The following is a 19721-nucleotide window of genomic DNA, read 5'->3' on the forward strand; positions in this document are numbered from 1 at the left end:
GGATAGAGCACCGACCCTGGAGTCAGGAGTACCTGAGTTCAAATCCAGCCTCAGACACTTAACACTTACTAGCTGTGTGACCCTGGGCAAGTCACTTAACCCCAATTGCCTCACTAAAAATAAATAAATAAATAAATAAAATGTTTTATCTTGTTATTATGTTGCATGTTTTATAATGCTATTATATTGCTTACATAAGATACTTTTTAGCAAAATATAGGAATGTAAACATTTTAACCTTAAGTTCCTTATGAATTCTTTCATGTTTACCTTTTAAAACTATACTTGAGGGGGCAGCTAGGTGGCGGAGTGGATAAAGCACTGACTCTGGATTCAGGAGTACCTGGGTTCAAATCCGGCCTCAGACACTTGACACTTACTAGCTGTGTGACCCTGGGCAAGTCACTTAACCCTCATTGCCCTGGAAAAAAAAAAACAAAAACAAAAACAACAAAAAAAAACTATACTTGCATCTTGTGTTTGAAAGTGAAATTTTCTATTCAACTCTTGTATTTTTATCAGGAATACTTAAAAGTCTTCTATTTCATTAAATTACCTCTTAAGAATTATTCTCAGTTTTTCTGGGTAGATTATTATTGATTATAATCCTAGCCCCTTTGCCCTATAGAATATCATGTTCCAAGCCCTTCACTCCTTTACATGGAAGCTGCTAAAGCTTGTATGATCCTGACAAGAGCTCCATAATATTTGAATTGTTTCTTTCTGACTTCTTGCAATATTTTCTTCTAGATCTGGTAGCTCTGGAATTTAGCTATAATATTCCTGGGAATTTTCATTTTGGCATCTCTTTTAGGAGGTGATTGGTGGATTATTTCAATTTTCTTTCTTTTTTTTTTTTGTGGGGCAATGAGGGTTAAGTGACTTGCCCAGGGTCATACAGCTAATAAGTATCAAGTGTCTGAGGCTATATTTGAACTCAGGTCCTCTTGAATACAGGGCAAGTGCTATATCTAGCACCACCTAGCTGCCTGAATCCTTTCCCTTTTCATTTTATCTTCTGGATCTAAGATACTGGGACAGTTTTCCTTTGTGGTTTCTTGAAATAGACAGTCTACATCCTTTTTGGATAATGGCTTTTGAGAAGTCCAGTAATTCTTAAATTATCTCTCCTTGATCTAATTTTCAGGTTGGCTGTTTTTCCCCATATTTTACATTTTCTTCTATTTTTTCATTCTTTTGACTTTGTTTCAGTGTTTTGTGACATCTCATGGAGCTATCTTCAACTTGCTTAATTCTAATTTTAAAGGAATTTTTTTCTTCAGTGAGTTTTTGTACCTCTTTTATTTTTAGACCAATTATGTTGTTACAAGGTGTTATTTTCTTCAGTATTTCTTTATGCTTCTTTTTGCCAAACTGTTAATGCTCTTTTCATAATTTTCTTGCATTACTCTCATTTCTTTTCCCAATTCTTCCTTTACCACTCTTATCTCTTTCTTTAATGCTTCCAGGAATTCTTGTTGACTTTGAGTAAATTTAGCATTTTTTGCTTGAGGCTTTGTTGTAGTCTTTCTGGCTACCATGGTAGGTTTTTATGGTCAAGTTCTTTTTTTGTTGTTTGCCCATTTTCCAGCCTATTTCTTAACTTTTAACTTTATGTTAAAGTTGGGATCTGATCACCTGAGGATGTGGAAGCACTCTTCCAAGATTCAGGCTTTTTTGTGTTGATGTTTTCAGAGCTAGTTCTAGAGTGATGTAAGTTTTTAGTGCTTCCCAGGTGGTGTGATCCTCTGAAATGTGTGGTCACTGTTCTCTTGGTTTATACTCTGGTCTTTACCTAGGAAGGATCCTTGCTTCCCTGTACCTGCAAGTGTCAGCATTTCTCTTTCCCCTGGATTTCTGCCCAGGTCCTCTGCTCTCCTCCACCCTTAAGCAGTAGTGTTCCTCTTTGTCTTTGAACTGAGACCAGGGCCCCTGCTCCCTTTTAACTGACCATGAGACCTCCCCTCTGCCCTGGAATTACAATGTAGAATTGCTTATGGGTAATAAAGTTGCTAATGAGTGTCAGTTGTACTCAGTGCCAGAAAAGTGTCCCCTGTAATCTCTTCCTTTTCTTTCTTTCTTTCTTTTTTTTTTAAAAGAGAGTATTTATTGCTTTTTAAAATATTTTTTTGCAGGGCATTGAGGGTTAAATGACTTTTCCAGGGTCACACAGCTAATAAATGTCAAGTGTCTGAGGTCAGATTTGAACTCAGGTCCTCCTGAATCTAGGGCTGGTGCTTTATCCACTGTGCTACCTAGTTGCCCCTAAATGCTTCATTTTCAGAGATATTTCCTATAACTGGATAAATGATATAAAACAGGAATTGACAAACTTTACACTGTGACAGTTCTTGCACCTTTTCTTTCTGATGTTACAGAATGGGAAGAGATGAGGTGAACATTTTCGTAAACATGGAGGTTCAGGGAGAAGTGGATGGCTCATGTCAGTTCTCAGTGTCGAGAATTGGTGGTAGTTCTCATAAGTGGCAGAGACAGAGGGGATGGCAATAACAGTTAGTGTAAAATCATTTCATATATGCCATTTTTGAAATGCACTGAAGTTTGTTGGCCTCTGGTATTGTGTTAAGATAATGAAGTTTGGTAGATGCCCAGGGGTCTGACTTGATTGACTTAGTGGTGTCTGAATTGGGTGTGAATGAGGAACCACTAAGTACTCACTTAAAGGAGTGTTCTCAAGAGGCTATGGACTGGGGGCAGCTAGGTGGCATAGTGGATAGAGCACTGGCCCTGGAGTCAGGAGGACCTGAGTTCAAATCCGGCCTCAGACACTTAACACTTACTAGCTGTGTGACCCTGGGCAAGTCACTTAACCCCAATTGCCTCACAAAAAAACCAAACAAACAAAAAAAGAGGCTATGGACTGCTGCATTGGCAGGAGACCGCTCTCAGCCAATCAACTTGAAGAGCCTCCCATTTCTGGGAGGAGGACACGAAGTAGGAGGGGGACGCTGGCTGAGGGTTTACTTCCTCTTGGGTTCAAGACATCTATTTGGTGGCAGGACTTCAAGTGGGTGATTAGGAAGGCTAGGATTTCCATGCTATAAGGAATCTGATCTCAATCTTTCTCTCTCTTTACTATCATATATATATATATATATATATATATATAAAATATATTTTCCCTCCCAGGGCAATGAGGATTAAGTGACTTGCCCAGGGTCACACAGTTAATAAGTGCCAAGTGTCTGAGGCGGGATTTGAACTCAGGTCCTCCTGAATCCAAGGCCAGTGCTTTATCCACTGCGCCACCTAACTGCTCCCTATCTTATATCTTTTAATAAACCCTTAAAGCCTAAACTCTTGGTGAATTTATCAGTGATTTTAGCCAGTTTCCCCCCAAAACTGGGAGGACAGATTAGAACCCACATTTAGAATTTTAAAATACACAGTATGAAGGGATAAATTAACTTATTTTTCTTCTTTCTGCAGTAAAAGTTGTGCTTATTCCTGTGGACCAGATAGTCTCAGTTACTTTTAAAATTGGTGCCATGTTAAAACAACTCAAGGAACACTTTTCACAGCTCTTAAAAATACCAGCTAGAAGTATACAACTCATGTATCGAGGTAAGTTCTGGGAACTAATGAAATTTATCTAGATTTGTCATGTTAAAAAAAACACCAGGTTTTGTTAGTTTTAGAATTAGATTTAAAGTTATTTAGTAACCGAATAATTTGTTTTAGACTAATAGTATACTTAACTTTTGTCAATATCACTGTCATTTTCAAAGTCTTGGATCTGCTTAGAGAGAATTTTTTTAGAGAGAAAAAACCCCAGAATAACTGATAAAAAATATAAATGTGTGAAAAAAGTTCTGTATGTGATGACTGTGGACCTCCCACCTCCACAAATGCATGGGTTTGGGGTGGCCTCATTTCTCATCCTTTGAGTCCTGTTTGATCTTTATAATTTTATTACATTTACTTTTGACTTTTGGTATGTATTCATTCTCTTTTATCATTTATATTGTCATGGTCACTGTGTATGTTGTTTTCTTGTCTCTGCTGACTTCATTCTACATCAGTTCATAGAGATCTTTCCATGTTTCTCTATATTCATCACACACATCATTTCTTTTTATTTATTTATTAGAATTTTATTTTCCAAAATATATGTAAAAACAAAATTTTAACATCAGTTTTTAAAAAACTTTGTGGAACAGATGGAAACAACACATAATTTCTTACAACACAATAATATTCATGTACCACAATTTGTTTAACCATTTTCCAATTGATGGACATCTACTTTGTTTCTGTTCTTAAAAGTGCTGCTGTAAATATTTGGAATATCTGCAGACTTCTTACTGATGCCTTCCTTGGGGTATAAACCCATTAATGAAGTCTTTGATTTAAAGGTTATGGACATTTTAATCACTTAATTTGCACAATTCTAAATTACTTTCCAAAAAGGTTGTGTCTATCTCTTTTTGTTTATGGTCCTGATCTCTCTAATGCTCTTTGGAACATGTAATCCCATCCCCTCTCACATTTTCTAATGGTTGTAGAATGGTCTTGTGTTATTTAATTTTTTTTCCTTTGTATTTGAAGGTCTTTCTCCTGATTGCTTGTAAAAGTTGTTTTTTTCTGAATTTAATTGTTAAATTTAACTTCTATGTATCTTACAGTTTGCTGCCTTGGATTTTTTTTTTTTTGGTGGGGCAATTGGGGTTAAGTGACTTGCCCAGGGTCACACGGCTAGTAAGTGTTTAAGTGTCTGAGGCCGGATTTGAACTCAGGTCCTCCTGAATCCAGGGCCGGTACTCTATCCACTGTGCCACCTAGCTGCCCCGGATTTTTTTTTTGGAAGTGATCTATGAATTCTGTCAATTGTTATTTCATTTTCTGGTTTCAAAAGTTTTAGACAGTTCTCTTGTATTATTTCTTGCCTTATGTTGTTCAAGTTTTTCTGTCTTGTCATGTTCTTCTGGGAAACCTGGGTTGTTTCTATTCTTCTTGTCTTAAAGACCAGTATGTTTTTCTTGGATTGTTGTTGTTGTCCAGTTGTTTCAGTCATTTCTGACTCTTCATGACTCTATTTGTGGTTTTTGACAAAGATACTGGAATGCTTTGCCATTTCCTTCTCCAGCTTGTTTTACAGATGAGGAACTGAGGCGAACAAAGTTAAATGACTTGCCTAGGGTCACATAGCTAGTAAGTATATGAAGCCAGATTTGAACTCAGGAAGATGAGTCTTCCTGACTCCAGACCTGGCTCTCTATCCATTGTGCCACCTCACTTCCCCTTTCTTGGGTAGTAAGGAAATTTTCTTTTAGTGTTATTGTTTTTTGCTTCCCATCTAGATTGTTCTTGTTTTCTCTTTTGTTTCTTTGGTGAGACTTATTATCACAGATTTAAGTTTTTCTATTCTGTTCTTTATTTTTGCTGTGCAGGCCATAAAATCTGCCCTTGTAATTCTCATTGCTCTTTTGAACCACTCAAGAACAGTGTATTGTGGTCCTCTGTTTCATCAAGTGTTAGATCATTTTCTTTTGCTTTACATTATTTATTCATAGATGCCTGAACTTATTTACAAGATCTAGAGGCCATATTTCCTTCTGCTGTTAATGTTTTCCCTGTTGATTTATCTGCTTATGTTCCTGGTCTTTGAGGTTTCTTATTCCTGAGATCTTTGGTAATTTCAGTCTTTTAAATTTTTTCTCCCCTGATTTTTCCTTATTAATTTTCTGACTTCTTCCCCTCTGAGAGTGGTTTCCTTGGGGACTGGATCTTAAAGCATTTCAGCCTCCTCCCACACTGGGCAATTTACTGTTCACTAGCCCACACCTCTGTCTCTGCCCCAAATGACTTTTGAGTTGTCAGAACTGGTCTCAACTGGATGCTGTGTTCTTTCCCTCAGGCCTAGTGGAGTGCTGCACATTCCCATCACATACAGTGTCCTGTCCTGTCCCTTCTGTTCCTTAGTTTTCTGGTCTGACATCGGCAGTTCAGAGGTCTGCCACCCTGGCACGTAAGCTTTGATTCCTGAAGGGCTGTGGCCAAACTGACTGTCTGTTTCAACCCAGACAAACTTCTGTCTCCTGGAGCTGGCTGGGGTCTCTATAGCATTGGAAAGAGAAAGGGGAACTGGGCTCTGAAGTGGGGGAGTGGACAAAGGGTATGGTGGAGTTAGTGGGGGTGGGGTGTAGTATTTTCTGTATGCTTGTGTCAGGTCCTTAGGGCTGTTAATTAAGCCTTTCTGCTGATAGTATGGGAGGCATAAGATGGTTGCTTGAGTGAGCCAAGGGTCAGTTAGCATCACTTCGTGTGTGTGTGTGTGTGTGTGTGTGTGTGTGTGTCACATTTTTTTGGCTTCTGGGTGTCCTCAGCCACAATGACACCTAGAGTTGCTTTATCATTAGGGCATAATTCTCTTTTAGAGAAGTTTGAGAGATGATGCAGATCAGAAAAAAAATATCTAGTCCTCCATCTTGTTATTCATGTGATCTGCAAGTTCCCCTATTTGGGGGAGACTTGTGACCTGGATCGGAGGCTACCTCACCCAAAGAAATAGAGGCTCACCACAAATCTTGGAAAATAAAAAGAGATTTATTAGGAGAGGAATTATGGCCGGGGAACAGATCACCTTGGTGACTGTCTTGCTAGATTAAGGGAAGACTGGTCTTCTGTATCTTTACAAAACAAAGAAAGGGAAGAGAATTACAAGGTAAGGGGGGCGGGATTTTTGATAACAGAGGATCAAAAGGATATGCAGCATCCAACCATATCCTGCATATCCTCTTGCAGACCTTAGTATTGCTTATCAGAATACTGGGCTCGTGTCCTGTCACACCTCATACCTGAGGTGGGAGAGAGAACTGCTTTTCCCTTGATCTTGGGGGTTGGGATCTTTAGGTTTCTTGGGGTTCATCCTTCATTCTCAAAGCGGGCCATTGGTATCACTCACCTGGGTGATGTCTTGACATAGTACATGAATTGGATCTAATTGAGGCAGAGCTGCGCAAAGTTGTCAGCCTCACTGTCTCCTTCAGAATCATCAGATCTAGTGGCAAGACATAATGCAAGACAATTAGAGATGGCCTGGGATGTGGTAGGTGATCTTGACCTTTCTAAATTAAGATCTTTCCCAGGCCTCAGTTTTCAATGACTAAGGGTTATATAAGAATTGACACAAAAGATGGCCTACTTGCAAAAATATCAGTCTGGGAGAGGAAGACCCTCAAAGTTTCCAGCCTGAACAGAAAAGTTACCATCTGCACTCATTCTAAGCCTCAAAATGTAAACAATGAGTGGCAGAGGCTTGGGCTGGGTGCTATTACTGGTCATTCAATGAAAGCCAGAGGGATTTGGGTTTAAAGGCACAATCAAGTATAGCTCCATTTTAAACACAATGGACTGGTCCAGATAATCATTTGACTCCTTTAAAAACTGTTGTTTGAAGCCTGCTTTTTTTTTGTTTGTTTTTGTTTTTGCAGAGCTATATTTCAAGAAATCATAAATGAAAACTGCACAGGACAAAAAGTAAATTGTCCCAAATTTTAGGAAAAAAATCTAGCCCATAAACTCAAAATATCTTACAAAAGATAAGCAACCAAAATTATATTCCTATGGACAGAGCAACCACATGTAAAGATATGGTGCTGCAAGTAGAGAGAGGGACCACATCTGTCAGGAGGCCATAGTTGTGTGTGGCTGCAAGTGTGTTTGCTTCAGTGGATAGGGTGCTGAGCCTGGAGTTAAGAAGACCTGGTGACTAGAGTAGTGATACTCTCAACCAAAACTGGGAAATTTGGAGGAGGGACAGGTTTTGGAAACAAGAGTAAGTGATCAGTTTTGAACATGTTGATCTTAAGGTCCTGGGAGGACATCCACAAGCTAATGTCAAGGAAACATTTGGAGATACCAGACTCCTGCTCACGGATCAGATTAAGGCTGGGTATATAGAGTTAGGGGTTGTCTTCGTAAAGGTGATAATTTGGCCTTATGAGAAAAGAAGAGATAACCAATAAAGGAAGGAAGGAAACAAGCATTATTAAGCATTTACTATGTGACAGGAATTGTGCTAAGCACAATTTACAAATATTATCTCATTTTATTTTCACAATAACCCTGTGAGGTAGGTGCTGTGGAAATGATGTGGAAACTGAGGCAGACAGAGGTTAAGTGACTAGTCCAGGGTCACAAACTAGTAAGTTTTGAGGTCAGATTGAACTCAAGTCTTCCAGTGTTCTATCCACTCTACCATCTAGCTGCCTCTGAAAATATAGTAGAGAGAAGTCCTAGGACATGTCTTAGAAGGGGACAGACAGGGGGAGAGGAAGAGACACTCATATTTAGGGAGTAGGAGGAAACTGATAAACCAGTAAAGCAATGGTCAGACAAATAGGAGAAGCTAGGTTAAGTGACTTGCCCAGGGTCATAGAGCTAGTAAGTGTCAAGTGTCTGAGGCCGGATTTGAACTCAGGTCCTCCTGAATCCAAGGCTGGTGCTTTATCCACTGCACCACCTAGCTGCCCCCGAAAGTTAGCATTTCTAATTCAAAACTGAATAATAATGGTTATAGTGGACATCCTCGTTTCATCCCATGTACATAAGTTATTTATCTATCCATCTAGTTATCTGATTACTCAACCAGCATTTATTAAGTGACTACTATATGTTACTCACTGTAGATTCAACACACATTTCTACTGTGTGCACTGTGTTAGAATACTAAAAAAGGCACTGTATTTACTATCAAGGAACTTTCACTTTTTCCAAATCCTTTTGGATAAAGTGCTGGATGCAGAGTCGGGAAGATCTGAGTTCAAATTTGACCTCTGACACTTTTTTTTTTTTTGCGGGGCAATGGGGGTTAAGTGTCTTACCCAGGATCATACAGCAAGTAAGTGTCAAGTGTTTAAGGCCAGATTTGAACTCTGGTCCTCCTGAGTCCACTGCGCCACCTAGCAGCCCCCTGACACTTATTGCCTATATGACCCTAGGCAAATCACTTAACTTTTCTGGCATCTGTTTCCTCATCAGTAAAATAATAGCACCCAGTTCCTAAGATTGTTATGAAGATCAGATGAGATAATATTTGGAATGTGCAGTTATTCTCCTCCTCCTCCTCCTCTTCCTTCTCCTCTTCTTCCTACTTCTCCTCCTTCCTTCTGTTCCTCCTTTCTTCTCTTCCCTTCCTTCCTCCCCTCCTTCTTCTCTTCTTCCTTTTTAAAATTTTCACCATATTTAGTAAAAACATTTTTTCTACCTAAACCACCTTTGTATAAATTTAGAAAAACTCCCTGATTGGGTGATGGAGTGGCTAATGGGTGTTCTTTCTTACACACGCTGCCTGATCTCTAGTGATGCTCCCTCTTCCTTTCTGGAACTGCTTCCTTCCCTCTTTAGAATTGTTGGTATTGAGATCTTCCATGTAAGGAATATCCAAGGCCCTTAAAACCTCTCTAATTTTTGCCTTCCTCTCTGTGACTTAAGATATGTAAAAACAGTAAGATATGAGGCCAATGAGAATGAGGGAGGCCTTGCCCCTCCTTATTAAAACTCATAGTTCTGGTCTCTTTTGTGGTCTCCCTGGTGGATGGGCCACATTAAGTTGCCTGAGCATGTGGGCTATCCTAGTATGGGTATAGATTGAGAAGTTTGGTTGTGAGAAATTATTTAAGAGTAAAAAAAAAAAAAGCAAATTGTAGTGGCAGTTGTTGATTCCTTATGTCAGGAGTCGGGGCGTAACTGAAGCAGCTATTTATCAACCTGGGAACGGTAGTAGATGCATACTTCTCTTGTCTTTCTGGGGTCTGTAGCCAGGATTTAACAGAATCCCCCAAGATGTGTCAGAATGTCTATTATTCACCTTATGGTGATTCATATGGCACAAATGATACCGCTAAAAGGAATCCAAAAAATATTGCCAACGTTTATGAAGTTTGGGGCCAGACATTGAAGAATATAGCTATGGGCACGGATTGTATTTTCTTCACTCTTACCTATTGAAGGCAAGGGATACAAAAGAGAAAAACTGATTTGGGAAGTGAGCAGAGATTAGGAAGGTGTTACCTAAGAATGAGATTTGGACTCCTGGACTATGGCTTAAAATGTAGAGGTTACGGATTCCTGGTCAGGGATGGAGTACATCTAACAAAAGCTAATAAGTGTGGTTTTGTTTATTTCTTCCAAATCTAATCAAAAGGGTTTTAAATGAAAAAAGGATCAAGAAGAGGGAATATTGCTTGGGTATTTCCCCTAAGCTAGATACATTAGAGAGTAGCTCTATTGAAGAAAGAATAATAGTTGAGACACCCAGATGTTCACAGGATGTAGAACAATAGTAAAATCACTATACTCAAATGTTTATATACAAATATCTGAAGTCAATAAGCAAGATGAAATAAGGGTTTTATGCAAGGATGCAAATTTGACCTCATAGGTATTGTTGAGACCTGATGGGATAAAACTGATGACTGGAGTTTGGTTCTTCTCTTTGAGAATTCTTTATTCAAGGCAAAATATGAAAGCTGGGAGTGGGCTAGTATTGTCTATTATATGTCAGGAAATCCCGGAACAAGAAGGGGGAGCAATTGGGTGAAGGTTAGTAGAGGGAGATATAGAAGGGATTTTGTCCTGAAAGTATATTACAAATAACCTGCACAGAAAGAGGAAATAGAGAAGGAGTTTGGGAAAGAGATGAGTTTGGCACAGAAAAATAATAATTCAGTCATGGAATATTTCTCTTATCCAGACATCTGCTGGAGCTTTTGTCTCTGCCAAATGCAGAGTAGCGAATCACTTCCTGACTTGCCTTAATGATAATTTCATCCTTCAAAGGGTGGAGGAAGCATCAAGGGAAAATTTTATTCTGTATCTGATTCTTGCCAACAAGGAGGAGTGAATTGTGGGATGGAAATGATGGGAATTGTTGGGGAGACTGGACTTCTCCATGTTAAAGTGTGTGGTAATAGGAAAGCCATGTACCCTAGTTTTGGGAAATTATATTTCAGAGAGTTCAGAAGAAGGATTGCTAGGAGCCCCTGAATTGAAATTCTCATGGGAAATCAGCCCAAGAAGTTTGGGAAATCATCACGAGCGAAATTTTTGAAGATAGAAAGGAAAACAGTTCCAATGGGGAATAAAAATGGGAATTGTCTAAAGAGAACAATTTAGATGCACAGTGAACTCAACAAGTAATTTAGATTTAAGAAAGAGCTCTACAGAAGATAAAAGTGAAGCCAAGTAACAGGTCATGAACATAATAGGCCCTATAACAATAGTCAGTGAATACTAAAGCTCAGAGTGATCTGAGACTAGCAAAGGAAGTTAAGTATAATTTTTAAATGTTATTTTTAGCTAATACTTTCAGTGACAGTGAATTCACTTCTCACAAGGCAGCCCATTCCATTTTCTGACAACTCCAAGTTTTAGGAAGTTTTACTTTCTGTCGATTTGGTGTTCGATATCCTGCAGGTACACTAAATAAAATAAATACCTTTTCCCTATGACAATCCTTGAAATAATTGAAGACAGATCTCATATACGCCTATCCCTCCCCTTTCCCCCGCCCCAAGTCTTTTCTTTAGGCTAAACATATCCAATTCCTCTGGCTAATTCTCACACAATATGATTTGGGATTCTCTCACCATCCTGGATCTCTTAAAAGATACTACACGGAAATGAACATATTTTAGTCATGCTCCCTAAAATATACTGTGTTTCTATTAATGCAGCCTAAGAAGACATTCACCTTTCCTAAACAGCCATTTGACAGCCATCTTGACATCACATTTCTGCCTCATATTCAGCTTGCCACCAACTAACATCTTTAAGGCTTTTCCAGCTATCTTTAGTTTGACTTTCCTAACCATTCTTCTTGTATGTTTTCTAATTTAACAGTCATCCCTGACAGAGAAGCCTGAAGCAGCATAGGGAATTAAGTAGTTCTACTTTCTTCTTTTTATTGAATATCTCGCTATCTGTAACAGGGGGCTTATCTCTTATTTGTACTTCTTGTTTCAGCAAAATGTTATATTTGTTCTCTTTATCTCATGTTTTTTATTTTCAGTCTTTATCTTTTTCAACTTGTTTGCTGAGTTTGACACTGATGTCTACCGACTTCTTGCTCATACTGTGTCCCAGTGGATTTTTAATAGTACTCTTTCTTGGTTCTCCTCTTTCTTGTCTAATTAAACTGTCTCAGTGTCCTTTGCTGGTTCATCATTTATATCCTGCCCCCTCACTGTGACTCCTCCTCTCCTTTCTCCTCCCTTTACCTCTTCTCTCTTAGTGAGCAGGCTCCTGTGGCTTTCACTGTCATCCCTATGGAGATGACTCAGATTTATCTATCTTTCCAGCTTCAGTCGATCCCTTGAGCTTCAGTCCTGCATTACCAATTAACCTATTGCACATTTCTTTTTTAAAGCATATTTTAAAATCCTGATTTAAGCATATTTAATTTAAATTCTATCTATTCTATTTTTTTATAATTCCATACCTCCTTTCATCTCTCTCCTTGAGGCCTCCTCCCTAAGACAGCAAGCAATCATTTAATAGGTTATACATGAGCAATTATGTAAAACATTACCATGTTAGTCATTTTGTATAAGAAAACTTGAATAAAAGAAAAAAATAAAAGTGAAAAATAGCATGCTTCAGTCTGTGTACCTGTAGACATCTCAAACTGAACATGTCAAAAACAGAACTGTTGTTTTCCCTCTAAACCCACTTCTTTTTCAAACATCTGTATTTATGTTGAAGGCACCACCATTCTCCCAATCGCTCAGGTTCACTAATCTCTGCATTATCCTTGCCTTCTCGTCGTTCCTCATCCCACGTAGCCAATCATTTGCCAAATCTCACTGTTTCTATCTTGCATCTGTCCCCCTCTCTCTGTCCGCACTGCCAATATGTTAGTCCAGGACTTCAGCATCTTTTGCTTGGACTGTCGCAAAGTCTTTCAATTTGCTTTGAGTCTCAAGTCTCTCCTCATTCCAGGCCTGCCTCCACATCGTCACCTAAGTAATTTTCTTTTAGGGTACATCCGACTACTCACCTACTTAATAAGCTTCACTGGTTCCCTATTGCCTCTAAGATCAAATACAAACTTCTCTATTTAGCTTTTAAAGCCCTTTACACCCTAATCTCAACCTCTCTTAGCAGCCTCCTTGTTCCTTTCACCCCTTCCTAGTTCGGCCATGTAGTCAGATGGGCCTTCTCTGGTCATCTTTTTTTTTTTTTGCAGGGCAATGAGGGTTAAGTGACTTGCCCAGGGTGTCAAGTGTCTGAGGCCAGATTTGAACTCAGGTACTCCTGAATACAGGGCCGGTGCTTTATCCACTACACCACCTAGCTGCTCCCTCAGATGGGCCTTCTAACCTCTGTCTCTGTGCCTTTATAGTAGCCATCCTCCAAGCCTGGAATGCATTCTGTCTTTGCTTCCACTTAATAGAATCTCTCACTTTCTTTTTTTAATGACTTTTTCTTTAATACTCAGTTGAAGTAGCATCTTTTACATGAAGTCTTTCCTGATCCTTTTAGCTGCTAGTGCCTTCTGTTCCAAACAACTTATATTTCACTACTATGTTATTATTTGTATTTATTCTCTATATATTTATCCAATATACACATTTTGGTTTTATTTATTTATTTTTAAGATATTTCTTTAACAAGAATTTTTTTGTTGTTTTCCTTCTCACTATACCTTACCTGGAGTGGGGTGAAGAGGGGAAGAAAAGCAAAATTCTTGTAACAAATGTGTATTATAAAAACAAATTGCCACTTTGGCCATGACCCAACATATGTGTTTTATTTTGCACACTTAGTCCATCACCTCTTTAATCAGAAGGTCGGCAGCATTCTTCATCCCTGGTCATTTGGTCAAAGTTCTTAAGTCTTTTAAAACTGTTTGGTTTTCATAGTGCGATTGTTATAATATAAATTGTTCTCTTGCTTCTACTCATTTCCCTTTTCATCAATTCATATACACCTTCCCAGATTTTTCTGAAACTGTGCCTTTCATAATTTCTTATTACACAATAATGTTCTATGACATTCATATGCGGTAATTTGTTCAGCCATTCCCCAATTGATGAGTTTCCCTTTAATTCTTTTTCACCACAAAAAGAACTGTTCTAAATATTTTTGTACATATAGGTCTATTAGTCAAGAGAATGAACCCCCAAATCTGAAATAGTTTTAGAAAGAAATTTATTTGGTCATTTGGCAGAGGAGAGAGCCAGAAGTAGGTGTGGCTTCCTGTCCACTCTCTGGGAGGTTTCCATTGTATAGGATTCAGACAAGTGTACCAGCACAAACTGTGAGTACACACAGTGAAGCAAGATTGAAGAGGGGTTGGTTCCCAGACAAGGTCCATTAAGATACATTTCAGTAAACATAAATATTCAATTCAAGGTCCACTGAGATAAAAGCATAAGCATTCAAATTTGTGGAGCCCCAAACACAAGCATTGGGTAGACCCAAGACATGTGTGAAATCCAGGCATTCTCTACAGTCATCTGACTTCCCTTAGGAACATCTCTGAGGTTAGCCTGACCTCTACAATAAACTTTTTGGTTAGACAATTTCTAACCATGTAAAGCTAGGTTCATACAATATAATAAATAAGGTTTCCAAACAATATGATATTTTGCTACATGTCCTTTTCCTCTTTGATCCCTTTGGAGTATAGGTTGAGTACTGGTATCTCTGATTCAAAGGATATGAACAATTAAGTAACATTTTGTTTCAAATTGTTTTTTAGAATAGCTGGACAAATATACAGTTCCATCAATGGTGCATTAATATACCTATTTTCCCATAGCTTCCTCAACATTTGTCATTTTACTTTTTTGTTTATTTTGTCATAGTAGTTGTGCATTGGAACTTCAGCATTGCTTTAATTTTCATTTTTCTAATTATTAGTGATTTGGGGCATTTTTCATGTGGCTATTGATAGCTTGGATTTCTTCCCTTGAGAGTCACGTATTCATGTTTTTTGACTATATGTCAGTTGGGAAATGGCTCTTATTCTTATAAATTTGAATCAGTTTCTTATACATCTTGATTATTAGAGAAATTTGCTGTAAACATTTTTCCCAATTAAAATTTTCTCTTCTGATTTTAGCTGCATTGGTTTTGTTTTTATAAAATCTTTTACATTTTATAAGATAAAATTTGACAGGCGTGAATATAAAGTCCTAAACTTGGGTTCAAAAAAATTGATTGCACAGCTGCATAATGAGGGAGATGCTAGGGATGCAAAGGAAGGTAAAAAACAATCCCTGCTCTCAAGGAGCTCCCAATCTCAAGGGGGAGACAATATGTAAAGAAGCATATGTAAATAAGGATATAGACAGGATAGACTGTAGATAGATGATCTCAGATGGAAGGCACTGAAATTAAGGAGAACTGAGTGAGGCTTTCTTGTAGGAGGTGAGACATTAGCTGAAACTTGAAGGAAGCCATGGAAGTCAAGAGATGGAGTTGAGGATGGCCAAGGAAAAATGCCTGCCATGAGGAGACAGAGTGTCCTGTCCTAGGAGCAGCAAAGAGGCAGGAGGCATTACAAAGTATGGGGAATCAGTCAATAAACATTTATTAAGAGTCTACTATGTCTGGCATTATTCTCAGTGCAGGAGATACAAATGTGAAAAAGAAAGATGTCCTCAGATTGCAGAATAGGTGGAGGGGAATAAAGTCTAAGGAGACTGGAAAGGGTGATACTCAGAAGCTAACTTCCTGTGTGATCTCTCTCCCTTCTTTCTCCTCAAAGCCTAGATTATACACTGTGTTATCCTGTGATTTCCCCCCCTTTACTTTAACTGTAACATTAGCCCAAGTGAAAGCTAGTTAAATTAGTTAAGTCAGTGTAGTCATACAGCTATGAGATTCTGTGATTTTTTAAATGGAGCTTATTCCTGAACCATTTCAACTAACATTTATCATGTGCCTACTGTGTGCAAGTCTTTGGGTATCAAAAGACTCTGCCTTCAATAAGCTTGCGTTTTACCGAGGCAGAGATTCCTGAGAGACTTTTTACTCAGGTAGTGTGGGTGAGTTTAGCCCGAGACAGAGCTAAGTGGTTTATACCTCCATGAAGTACAAAAATTTGGGACTTGGGGAAGCCTGTTGGTTTTTGACAGAATGTGTTAGATGTAGCCTTTATACCAAATTAGATACTTTGGCTACTCAATGCATATAACAAAATTATAGCCATTTTTGGACATGGAGCATGATTTTATTATTTTAAGTGATCACCACAGTTTTCAGTTGTTTTGTTTTTGATTATATGACATACTGTTCACTGTAAAATTATATTCTGATTGTTTAGAGTCTTTGCTTTCCATGAATAAGAAGATAGAGGGTTTTTCTGAAGCAAAATAAGATAGCTAGCCAAAGCCTAGAATGATGTTATAGGAGGGGATGACTTAACATAGACGTTTAATGATAATATATTAATGACAGTATTGTAAAGTACTGTTTGAAGCAAATTTATGTGGGATATTCTTGTACAGACGACTTTATCATCATCAATTTTATGACACAGTTGGATTATAAGAAAAAGTGGCAATTTCCTGCATTGTCTATGGTTTTTAAATAGTACAATATAATTTCACTGTCATCTGTAAGTACTTCCTATGCCCATTACAAAATCTGTATACATTTCTATTCTTTATCACACTTATAATCTGTTCTCTTTTAAGGGAGAGTTCTAAAAGATCCTGAAACCTTAATGCATCTTGGAATTAAGCCAGAAGACACTGTAAAATTGGAATTATTTTCCTTAAATCCAACCCGTTATCCAGTCAAACCAATATTACAAAAAATGCAGGATGTTCATGATATCATAACTGTCAGAGTGCAATCTGGTAATTCATTTGATTTTCTTTAAATGTGTATTTTTCAGTGCTTTTAAAAATGCCACATTTAAACTCACTATTGTGAATTGTTTATATGTACCCTTCATTTTTAACTGTGTAGGTGCTAAAGTGTACCAAGATATAACTGTTGAGATTGAAAGAATTAACTTCCACAAACCGTTTCTGGGTGGATTCAGACATAAAATAACAGGGAGAGAATATCATAATGCAGGGACACAAACAGTACCCAAAAAACTACCTATAAAAATGAACATCTTTTCTAGAGAGACCCAGGTAAAGTTTGTGATTTTCCATGTGACTTTCTAGGTTATCAATAGAACCAAAGACATTGCTACATGACTGTCAGAAATTAAATTGATAGAAGTAACTGTGTGTGAAGAGCATAATAATCAGAAGCAAATATAAAAATGGTCTGAAAGATAAGTAGTATGGAACAAAACCTTATTTTGTTTAATATGTTAATAAATCAGACAATAATTTTAACTCAAACACAGTATCCTTAGTAAATAGAATACTTTAAGATTTCAGCCTTCTAGTTAATTTTCACATAACATCTGTTTTTATTCCAGACAGTCACTGAGAGAAAAAAACTCATAGCAACTACAAGTAGAACATCTACCCAGATGACTAAAATTGGTGTGTATGTGTCTAATATGACTGATAAACTAGTAACACCAGGAAAATATTTTACAGCGGCTCAATATCATGCACGAAGATTGGAGGCGGTAAGTTAGTTCTTTATGTTAGCATGTTTGGGCACTGAAAATGCTAGATTATATGCTTGCTATATCCTGTGTAGGACCTTTGGGCATTCCACAGTGTAAGCACTTCAGAGCTGGCTATGCCAGATCCAAGGTGCTCTTGGGGTCTGCCTTGACTAAAACCATTCTGTAGCTCACAAGCCTGCCTCAATGCATTTACCATTGTTAACCAGTCAGAGGATAGATGGTTAGTTCAAAGCCAAGCCATATAATGAAATGGCATAGCAGGGAAAGAAGCACTAAAACATTTTCCCCATGAACCTAAGGTATAGGTCACAAGTTCGTTTACTCATTAGTGGACAGATTGGATATGTGCGGCTGGAGTGCCAACCTGGAGGGTAATAAGTGAGCATGTCTGGCTGGGACACAGTCATGGTGGACCAGCTTAGATCTGGTGCTGCAGGTCTGTAGATATTGTTCTGCTCTTGCTGAGCCTGTTGCCTGCTCATCTTTTTTTTTTTTTTTTGGTGGGGCAGTGGGGGTTAAGTGACTTGGCCAAGGTCACACAGCTAGTAAGTGTCAAGTGTCTGAGGCCGGATTTGAACTCAGCTACTCCTGAATCCAGGGCCGGTGCTTTATCCACTGCGCCACCTAGCTGCCCCCTGCCTGCTCATCTTTGCACCAGACGCTTCTCTGTTAGACAAGTAGTCTTGACTGTGTGCTACTCTGGAAGTTGATCTGCTGAATGCTGATCTGCTGGACTAACTACCAGATTTGACTGGTAAGCTGGTTATGTTTCCCTTTTGAATGGGGTAAATTTGGTATAAAGTCACCTCCCCCCCTCATTCCCCATACTGTAGTTAAGGAGATGCCACCCAGTGGCTGTAAGATCCCTCATGACTTCTGGTTTTTGGCAGGGTCTCTGTCTGTTGGGATTGGTTTAAGATTCTTCCAATGTTGTCACAGGCTACATTGTTGTAGGTGCTTTAGCCAACCCAAATGGCATAACCAGGTACGTTTGAAACTGAAGAGGACAAACAAAATGGAACAGAAACAGAAATTCCCAGGGCCATTTCTCTAAGCCAAGGTAAAAAGAAAGGGGAAGAAAAGTACATCTCATCTCACTGGTTCAGTTTATGGTATACTTGCAGTGATTGAACTGTCATCTTCACCATGTGTGCATAGCCAATGAGAGAGCCACAGAAAAAGAGCAATTTTATTTTAAAAAAAATACTCAAGGCAATAAAGTTAAAAGTTAACTTTATTATGAAGTTAAAAGGAATCCAAAGGAATTCAGCAATATTGTATCAAAATTAACGAAGGGATTACATCCTCTGTTTTTTGGTATTTGTTCTTCTGTCCAATATTTAAACACATTCACTCCCTACAAAACCAAGCAAATCAGATTTGCTTTAGGAGACAAGCAATCCAGTCTTTCAGAAATAAAAAAATTAAACAAACTGGAGGCGTTTGAACATTAATAAGGGTTTATTTCCTACAGCAGGTAAGCTGAAGCTATTGACAGATTTAAAAATATATATATACATACACACACACACACACACACACATATATATATATGCATACACATATGTGAAGGTAAGGAGGAGGAAAAAAAGTAGATTTAAAATTCCTTCCTTCCCTCCCTCCCTGTGGATGGGAATAGTGGGATGGAGAAAAAAAAAAGCATCATAATTGCAAAAACCAAAAACAAACATTTAAACATTTATTTTTGAAAAAGGAAGTGACTCACAGGACAGGGTGAGGTTTCCAAACTACCGAAGGTGGATGAAACACTTACATGGGATATGTTAGCTAATACTGCTTCTTATGCTTCCCTAAGGATAGGTTAGGCAAAGAAGGAAGGTCTCTGGATAATACTAAATTTTCTACTCTGGGTCAAATCCCCAGTAGCCCTCCCCTCATTATGGCTGATTGAATTCAGAAAGCTGTTCACTACATAGTGTAGTTTGAAAAGCCACCAGTTTAGTGTTTTTCCTTATTCTTTGTTATTAATTGTGAAGTACCATTTATAATTTTTCCATGATAAATTTCTTAAAACTTCAAGTAGCTTTCGACTGTAAACTTTTTGAAGGTAGGCACCATGTCTTCCGATTCTTTTGTATCTTCCTGTTAGAAATGCAGCTAATAGCTCAAATAGTGTTGCACAGCT

At 38.2% G+C, this 19721-nt stretch overlaps 1 protein-coding gene across 1 annotated transcript in view; it reads left to right on the forward strand.

Moving 5' to 3' along the window:
* The window catches only part of IQUB (IQ motif and ubiquitin domain containing), an 87624-nt gene that overhangs the window by 20903 nt on the left and 47000 nt on the right, over positions 1-19721 (forward strand). Inside the window, exons 3-6 of the mRNA XM_043968461.1 lie at positions 3451-3585; positions 16671-16835; positions 16948-17120; positions 17417-17572. Coding sequence (XP_043824396.1) covers positions 3451-3585; positions 16671-16835; positions 16948-17120; positions 17417-17572 — 629 coding nt within the window. The remainder of the gene's footprint in view (positions 1-3450; positions 3586-16670; positions 16836-16947; positions 17121-17416; positions 17573-19721) is intronic.

The sequence above is a fragment of the Dromiciops gliroides genome, chromosome 5 (genome assembly GCF_019393635.1).
Source record: "Dromiciops gliroides isolate mDroGli1 chromosome 5, mDroGli1.pri, whole genome shotgun sequence".
Classification (NCBI taxonomy): Eukaryota; Metazoa; Chordata; class Mammalia; order Microbiotheria; family Microbiotheriidae; genus Dromiciops; species Dromiciops gliroides.